Raw genomic sequence first — 9,750 nt, forward strand, 5'->3', positions numbered from 1 at the left:
TGCACAAATGAAATAAGTTGATTTCTTCCATGTGGAAACAGTCTTTTCTGACCTACCAGTTCTGAATTGGGAACAATTTCTCAAAAAAGCATCCTATTACATAATTTACTATTCTTGGACATGACCCACTAATAATGCCACATGTGTGTGCTGGTGGTCAGTGTATATTGATGAATGGAAAAGGTTTGCATTTGAAAGCCAAGGCAGCTAATTGGTTTCCCCCTTAATACTGCAGGTTTCTTAGGAAAATTATCGGCATAGGATGAAATTAAATACTGCAGTAAAACTTGTCTCAAGTAAAAAAACTCACTTCAAATGAAAGAGAAAAACAGAGGCAAACAGCAGGACTGCCTGTGATTTACTCACCAGCACGGCCAGAATGTCAGCACTAAAACAGCAGGGCCCAGGGGTGTGTGAGTTAAAACACTGCTCTATAGTGTGTGTGTGTGTGTGTGTGTGTGTGTGTGTGTGTGTGTGTGTGTGTGTGTGTGTGTGTATTGGTTATGTGTGTGACATACTGGTTCTCCATCTGGTCCAGGTGGTCCTCTCTCCCCAAAGTCCCCTGGAAACCCCTGAGGACAGAGACAGAGAGGCTTTTATGTTCTCAGCAGCACACACACTTCAAACTCACAACATCCATTACATTTAAAGGGTCCATTTGATTTATTAAGTGCAGTCTGCTTTGTTTAACATGCAATATCTAATTAACACCTCTGTTAAACTAGTTTATAATGTTTTCATTTATTTTCTGTTTACAATCTATTCTTTATTTTTGTTATATGTCTTGCATTACGTAACCATTGCTCTTTTCTAATATGCAGTTATCAGATGTGTCTATTTAATGTGCATGTTTCATAATTATGTAATACAAAAAAAAATGGAAAACAAATTCATTTGATATAAATGATTTTGCCATTTTGTCAGTTAACAATTTAGTGCTACTATTTGTCGTCTTATTGTGAAGTCGATCAACAGAAAAAAATCGGGCAACTATTTTGACAGTCAATATGTTATAATATAACCGTGGAAGAGAATTATTCATGCTAAAATTGCAGCAATTATCAAGATTTTCTTGCTTTTTATTTGATATCAAATTAAACTGAACATCGTTCGATTAAAGACGGAAAGACAACACCTTGAACTTAAATACTATGAGACTTTCTCTGACATTTTGTGGATCAAATGAATATTATAGAAAATAATTGGTATATTGCTCAATATTGAAAAAGTTTGCTTATCAAGAAACTCAGCGAAAATGGAGCAGATGTTTTTATCGGCTATCGTTTGAGGTTGTCAGCGTCTCCAGCTGGTCTCTATCGTCTGCCGAGATAAATATCTTCTCATTAGCTGCTTAATGCTGCGCTGAATCCACCAGCTAGTTGCTAACCATGTCTGACGGCTGTTTGGTGAGGGACAGCTAGTGTATAGGAGCTTGTATTTAAAATGAAGATCGCTCCATGCTGCTAAAACAGTAGAGTTATGGACCAGAAAAGCAAAACAATAATCTGAAAGACACCATAAATCTCCATGGAGCTGATGGGGAACATATATCACGTACAAGTAGTATTCTGATTTATTGTATATTACAAACTAAACTAAACAAAATTTTTGTTATTTCCAAGTCATCAAAGTGAAATGCACTTTTTGTTGATGCTAACGGACATTTCTTAAACACAGAAATAAGAAACTTGTTGTAAAAAATTACCAAAACGTGCGTTTCATTGGAGGATGATATGTTTAAATTATTGCTTAAAGTACCACTCATGCAAATGCAGAATAAACCTGTTCCACTTTAACCATGCAGTCAAGATTTACAGACTATATGTTCACAAATACTGCCGCCAACTGTTAGATAACCAAAAGTGATGCTACTGTAATTGCACAGCAATTAGGACCATTTGTGTCAAACATAAAATTTGAAATAAAGAAATATGAAATATGAACAAAATAGGAGCCTAAGTGCCCCATTATATGCATTAAATCCATCAGTTGTAGGGTGTCAGCAGCCAGCTGTTCTACTTCTTGGAGTATTTCTAAATGCAAGAGCCAAGTAATTACTCTGTCCATTTAGCAGTAAACAGGATGCTAATCTGAGTTTTGCTAACAATTGTTGGAGCTGCAGAGACAAACCACATCAGCAGAAAGCTCGAGGGCCATGTTAAACACAGAGCATCCAGAACCTCTCATAATGTGGTCCTGCTGCGGCCGCCACACATTGTTCCAGAAATGCTAATTACTGTACCTCCCGTAAATAGCAGCTATTTATGTAAGAGTAAAGATGTTTGAGATATACAGCATGTATTTATTTTAATCTGTTGCTGGCCTTATAGAAATAGAATCTGCTGACTGAATGTAAGTCTTTGTGTTCGAACCTCACATTCAAACAATAATAAATCCTTGTGACTGATGGTATGCTTTCCTAACCTTCAATTTAGTGACGCATTGAGTCAACGACTCAGATATAACTGCATTTATTTCTGTAACAGTGCAACATTTTTTTATTTTCTCCTCCTGTCTGGCCATTGGAGGACATTTTGGATTGACCCCAAAAGATGGCATGGGACGGCTTTGTGGTTCTTAGAGGTTTTTTGCGCAAAGAGGGAAGCACAAGTGCAACAGAAATCTATGAAGCATGACGGGGACCCAAAGGATGAATCATACATCTGTCACCGCAACCGTACTACGAACTAAGGACAAGTGTGGGAAACATAGCTTTGCCAAGAACAGCACTTTGATGAGTCAAATGTCTGCTTTTACACGCTGTTAGAGAACCTTCAGTAACACACTGCAGCAGCAGTCAGATAGCGGGTTAATGTGAAAAAACTGCAACTGATGAGCCTCAAAAAGGCAAACAAAGCCAAACAAGGCCAAAAAAGTTAAGCTGAAATGCAGAACTCTTGGCAATGCTCTTCGGAAACTTTTTAGGCTATCCACTGTTTTAGATATATCCCTCATCACTCTTTTGGTACATGTTGGACTGATTGTGTGTGTGTGTGTGTGTGTGTGTGTGTGTGTGTGTGTGTGTGTGTGTGTGTGTGTGTGTGTGTGTGTGTGTGTGTGTGTGTGTGTGTGTAGCCATTAAAGCGCCTGGCTGCTGTTCAGGTGCTTCTTCTGTTCTTTATCCTCCGTCAGGGAGGAGAGGGATGATCTCTCGGGGATCAACTTGTAAGTGTCCTAGCTTTCCATTTTCCATGAAGGAGCACTGAAAATCTATGATGGTGTTTTTGTGTGTTTTCCACTTGTGTATACTGGCCATTTGTAAGGGGCTGTAGCAGTTAAAATTGCCTCCTGCAGGATTTTAAATGATGCTTCTACTTGGTTTGGAATAAAACTTGGTAAATAATGTGTTTTTTTTTAACGTAAAACGCCTTTTTTTGGTTTATCCTGATAGTTTTACTGTCATTTTTAAGTTCAAGAGTATTTCTTTTATGCTTGGTATGGTGTCTTTAAAGGTGCCTCCAAATTAAATCTATAATTAGTATTATTAATGATATGTTAAATGGTAAATTATGATTCACTGTCATTTGTCTGAAATAGCAGTGCTGCAGCTGTCATAAGATCATCCAAGAAGATGACTTCTCGTCCATATAAATACTTATTGACTATTTTTTCAGTTTTGCATGACCCTTTCCAAAGCTGTATCATTGACTTCAATAGGTTTTCGTTGCAGAAAAGTGTCTGAAAAACAAAATCAGCCATCAACTCCAAAGATGCTGCCCTGTCTGAGTGTGGAGAACACACACAACACACACATCCCAAGCGAACACATGATCCAAAGCCTCACACATGGGGAATTTGCACCCACAACTACTTCCTAAACATTTGTATAATTACAGAATAAGTTACAGTGCAAAACATCACACAGAGCGGACACCAGCTTGCGTGTCAACAGACTTCTTTTTATATTTAAATGACTTATTTGCTGAAAAAACAATAAGCAGCAGCTGCAGGATGATCTCAGTATGGAGTTGCACGGCTTCACACTGTTTCTGAAACAGGCCGTCAAACTGGCTTTTACCACTATCTGACACGCACACGCATAACACAACCAACAACTTCCTCCAAATGGCTGGGCTCCATGCTGGGGGGGACCAAGAGCCATTCACTCCAACAAAAGCCTTTTCTGGTCGCATCCAAGCCCCCGACGTGCGGCTGCTGGGACTCCACACACACACACACACACACACACACACACACACACACACACACACACACACACACACACACACACACACCTCTGCTGCAGCTAACCAACAGCCATGGAAATACTGAGCCCAAACGCTGACGTAAATCCAGACCCCATAAAGTTTATGTGTAGGTGCAGGAGTCTCTGCCCCGACAGCTCTCGATACGACCCAAATAGAAGAATATCTTTTAAAGATTTGAAAAGGTAGTTCATGTAATTCCCTTGATTTAAGGTTGATTGATATCTTACACCATCTCCTCAAAACTGTCTATCGAGGGTTGCCTTTCGTTTATTACTCCAGTAAATGGTTTCTTTTTCTCCTAGTACAACATATTTTTTATGCATTTTATTTCCAAGAAACTCAGCAGCACATCACTGCTAAACAAAAGATTTAAAGTGGCGCTTTTGTATGATTCTTTGTAGAAAAACCGCATTAGTCGACTAAGAACTTAATTTAAGGACGGCGCTGATCTTCTACTTTGAAAGTAAAATAACAGAAGTCACGTTCACATTCAGCAGAGCACAGTTCATCACATTTTGTAAAGATTATCTGTAAAGTATGTTGAGACAAAACTTTACCGGCCTACCCATCTTGCCCCTCTTCCCTGGTTCACCGGGAGTGCCCTGAAAATCAAAACAAGAGAGAGCAGAGGTGGAGAGGAAAACAGAGCAGAAGGGGGAAAAAGGAAAGGGTTCAGGAAAGGTAGAAACACAGAGAAGACAGACATTATGTAAAAAGCATATCAAAATCAAAGCATAGCTGATTAAAGCCCACCCAAAACACACTATAGCTGCTGCAGCAGCAGATGTGGGGAACAGCTGACTGCAGCCATATTTCCCAGCTTATTATGAGGGATTTAGGCCTCCATCTCATATATTTATATATATATGTTAAATAAACACGGCCCCTCCAGGGAGAAGGCTGGCAGACTGTCTGATGTGCAGCTAAGGTATGAACAGGTCCTGATTACAGCCTGACACAACCTCCTGCAGCATGTAGGCTCATCACTGCATGTTTTAGAGGCTGTGCAGCAGGGGGAGGCCGGGATGAGTTCAGGCAGTTCAAAGGCTCTGAGAGGGGCCTTTTATCATATGAGTCATCAACACTCCCACACAAACCCGTACAGCAGCATCCCCGACAGCTGGGGAGCGTTTCCAACATTATAACAACAACAAGACAGCTGAATGAAACAGCAAGAGAGACACTGTTTCATCTCACAGGGCCCATTAGCCGGGTTCACTTGGTCACTGGAGGTTTTTGCAATAATTGACTGTGCTTTAGAGAATATAAACGCTGGACAGAGGTACATTCATTACAGGGAATTGCTTATAAACTACTCAAGAATTTCCATTAGCTGATACTCTGTATTTAAAACTTTATCCATCCATTGGTTAAATTCCCCAGCTACCCATCGGTACATATAGCATAAGAAAAGTTCCACCCTTACCAGCTGCAAGATTACATGAATATATTAATGCATCAATAATTATAAGCTGGTAATATGATATACAAACTTCTAAAATGGTCCGCAAAATGTGTATTTTTGCTAATACTTTTGTACTTTTACTTAAGTAAACATCTGAATGCAGGACTTTTACCTTAGCAGAGTATTCCTAACCAGTAGTTGTGCTACTTATACTGCAGAATAAATTACTGATGTCATTTGTTTATGTAGAATATACACATTTTACAAGAACTCACTCTTTCGCCATCGGCCCCAGGCAGGCCAAAAAGCCCCGGGATTCCAATGAAACCCTGCAGGAGAGGAGAGGAAGAAGAGGAGATAGGAGGAACAGGAACATGGGATGTGAGTATTTAGACACTACAAAAGCAGCAGCAGGAAGAAGAATAGTAACTCCCATTGGCTCTATAAGGGCTGAGTTTCAGGGGGCCGGGGGATCCAGTATGGATAGGGTGGACTTCCATGAAGAACCAAGCCATGAGGCAAGTGTATATGCCCATGGACTGCATGGTGCTGGCTTCCACGATGTAGTCCAAGGGCACATACCCTCACGCCAGGGATCTCTGAAGACAGCAGGACGTCACAGTGAGCTGCTGGTGCAGGGGGAGACACACACACACATAGGAAGACAAAAGTACACACACCACAACAAGTAGAACACTGGAGGAAGTAAAAGGCAAGTGGTTTTTACGTGCACACAATATGGAGATTACTGCAAAACAGAGTATTTGGAAAGGTGGCTCAGTGAGAGAGAGAGGACGGGAATGCCTCCTTAAGACAGCAGGGCCTCATACGGAGCTTAAACAGGAAATTCCAGTCAGCGGGGGCGGGGGTGGGGCTTCGGAGCAGCCGAGGGGAGCTGATAAAGAACCTTTATTGGAAAGCAACATAAAAATCCCTGTTTGTGTGCGCTAGCGTGTGTTCTTTGAATGTGTGCCTTCAGGGTGTGTGTTTGTGTGCGGAGGCTTATCAACAGCCAGTCTTTCAGAGAGCGTATACAGTAACACAAGGTTTACATTACAACTGAAGGCTCCTTAGTCGAGCATTCTATTAATAGTGGTGCACACTGTGAGTCATAAATGTGTCATGTGTGCAGAGGTGCATGCATGCTTCTATACATGCGTGCACTTTGTGTATTCCTCGTGCAGCAGTTTAACAACACAAAATGTCAACAGTTAGCAACCTTTAAGCAAACAACTTTCTGCCTTTAACTCTTCTATAAATATTGCGTAATACAAAGTGTCAGAAAGCTGTCAGGCCTGTTAACTTGATCACAGGTCCTGTCAGAGCTCCATGTTAGTCCTTTAGACTTTAGATCAAATCAAAGTTGAGCAGAACATTTACTGTATAGGGAAGACGCTGAGTTAACTTACCCGGACGCCTTTAGGCCCCATTGGTCCTATAGGCCCTGGTAAACCCTGAAAAACAAAGAGAGGAATTTGATTTTTGGCCTTTACTGGTTTATATTTATACCTGAAATAGTGTTTCCTCAAATACACTGTAAATATGATAGTCAACGTGCAAAATTATGGAATTGCACGTTCAAATATGTAACCTACAGTCTATCAAACACATCAGAAATTCCACCAGATTATAAAACATGTTAAATTATTTCCAGGATCAACCTATAAATCAACAACAGGCCAGTAAACTGGAGATGATTTTGTGCAATAAATGTACCCTTTTGGCCTTATGGTGGCTTCTTTTGAAATATTATTCTGACTTTTTCATCCAAATATTTTCCTGCAGGTCAGCTGTTAAACATAACCTAATACCGTTGGCCCTCTGCCCTCACTATGTCCTCGACTACTACAGTACCAGTCACAGCAGAGGATTTACTGCACCTGCCTGCCAGGATAACCTTTGGCACCTGGGCTTCCGACTGGACCATGCTCTCCCTGCAGAGGGGGAAGGAAGAAAGGGGGAGAGAGAGAGTGGTGGGGTAGGTAATCAAAATGACAGTACCACAAACACACATTCTGCAGGAGGAGAGAGTTTCAGAGAGGGAGACAGAGCTGAGGCTAGGATTTAGCTCAAAAGTATCCGAAGTGTAGAACTAAATGCCCCTCTGAGTGTTATCACTTTAGATTCATACTGTATAACTGATACATCAATATGTACGACAAGTACCATTTTACGTGAATGGAAACTTAAATCAAGTTCATTTAAATGCACCAACAACAATAACAAAAGGAACATCTCTTCAATAATAAATAATCACTGTGAATTAGTCCTATTGTCTTCGTTTCTCCCCCCNGTAATGGAAGTATGGATGAGGGGGTGAGGGGGGCGGAGGTGTGTAAACAAACGGCACTGGAGAAGATTTAACGTCGGGGTAGAGGAACGAATTTCAGGAACGGGATGATGGCATATTTATGGGAGATGAGAGAATCTAACCAGCACCCTTTGTGTAGCGGCTCTGTTGTGATTGGTCAACCGCTTAGAGATGTCCCGCCCCTTAGCCTATCACATAAAGGACTTATACTCTGATTTAATGAAATACTTGATTACATTTGTTTGGAAGTTTCACCCTCTGTCTGAAACCAGAGTCCAGTCTGCTCTGATTGGTTAGCTGGCCAGCTCTGTTGTGATTGGTCAACCGCTTAGAGATGTACAATGTGTTGGAGCACTAGCCAATAGGAGCGTGAGTGTTACATAGTGGTGTCACTATGTTTGGAAAGTAAACAAAGGAGTCCAAAGGAGGCGTTTTAGGCAGGTGTGTGCGAGAGTATAATGAATGAAGTGTAATTGCAATGAACTCATGGATTTTGTGAGGTTTACTTTATAATTTAATTTAATTTAATTTACATTTAACAATTACCCACATATTACACATGTTGGATTTTCTTGGGACCAATTCCAACATTTTTGGAAAACAAATGCCTGTTTATAGAAAAAAGGGTAATTATTAAAATAAAAGTAATTATTAAAATGTGACAACTTTATAATTAAGGGCAAAATAATTAACAATAACTGAGTAATTCTCATATCTGTCAAACGTTAAAAAAAAGAAAAATACAAGAAATCGTAGAGCAATTGGAGGAATTTTAATTCATGAACTCTATTATTATAATTATTATTTTATAAATATGTTGAGTTTGCATCATCAGTCTCTCCTCAACCAACTTATTTTTGTGATTTAAAAAATATATATTACATATTTGTTTAACCTTGGATGGTTTCATGGAAATTAGTGATTTATAAATAACTTTTTAAAGACTCCTGAGGATTTAAAAAGAAGCTTGTTTTGGAGAAGACACTCAGTACTGTGCTAACCTTCTGTTATCTCCTTCAGACACCTCACTTTCTCTCATACATTCAAAGTAAGTGCCATCATTTGTTCCTCGGCCTCTTCTCCACAGGACCTCCACAGCCTCTAGTTGCTAGGCGATTGATGACATAACCAACAAAAAAACACTTCTTCCTCTTCCTCTTCTTCTTCTCCTAATATGAATTGTAAATGTGTCCTCACCGTCACCCCGCTCTGCTCTCTGCTCCGCTGAGCATTAATCCGTGTTTCCGACAAATTACAAGTGAATTTGCATCTACCCACTCCAGCTTAATTTAACGGTGACGCTCCTAATGACAGAGCGGAGGGTTAATTGGGCACAGAGGCTGAGAGGAAATAAATAATAAATAAATACAAAAACAGGTATACTACTACAACTACGAGAGCCTCTCCAAAACTGACCGTATTTAGACAATCATAAACGGCTTGAAGGAAGTCAGATTGAAGTCTTTTAAGGCTCTTTGAAGTGATTTCTCCATTATGCAAGAGGCATTTGGTACATTATTTATTAGATTAAGGAAATTTGGTGCAATTAAAATAAGGGAATTATACTCTGATTTAGTGAAATACTTGAAACAATTTGATTTAATTTGTTAGTAAGTTTAAATAGGACATAATTTGGTACCGTGTATATCAGTATGTAGTGTCTCTACTTTAAAGAGTCCTCTCCTGCTGATGTTCAGGTGTATATCAGTATGTAGTGTCTCTACTTTAAAGAGTCCTCTCCTGCTGATGTTCAGGTGTATATCAGTATGTAGTGTCTCTACTTTAAAGAGTCCTCTCCTGCTGATGTTCAGGTGTATNGCCCTTTC

At 39.9% G+C, this 9,750-nt stretch overlaps 1 protein-coding gene across 1 annotated transcript in view; it reads right to left on the minus strand.

The window, feature by feature from the left end:
* Nucleotides 1-7,541, minus strand: part of LOC104957836 (collagen alpha-1(XXVII) chain A) — a 46,187-nt gene extending 38,646 nt beyond the window's left edge. Inside the window, exons 1-3 of the mRNA XM_010785512.1 lie at nucleotides 7,494-7,541; nucleotides 7,023-7,067; nucleotides 5,885-5,942 (exon numbers count right to left, since the gene is read on the minus strand). Coding sequence (XP_010783814.1) covers nucleotides 5,885-5,942; nucleotides 7,023-7,043 — 79 coding nt within the window. The 5' untranslated portion in view covers nucleotides 7,044-7,067; nucleotides 7,494-7,541. The remainder of the gene's footprint in view (nucleotides 1-5,884; nucleotides 5,943-7,022; nucleotides 7,068-7,493) is intronic.
* Between the last annotated feature and the right edge of the window lie 2,209 nt (nucleotides 7,542-9,750).

The sequence above is a fragment of the Notothenia coriiceps genome, unplaced genomic scaffold (genome assembly GCF_000735185.1).
Source record: "Notothenia coriiceps isolate Sejong01 unplaced genomic scaffold, NC01 NC01_scaffold00027811, whole genome shotgun sequence".
Taxonomy (NCBI): domain Eukaryota; kingdom Metazoa; phylum Chordata; class Actinopteri; order Perciformes; family Nototheniidae; genus Notothenia; species Notothenia coriiceps.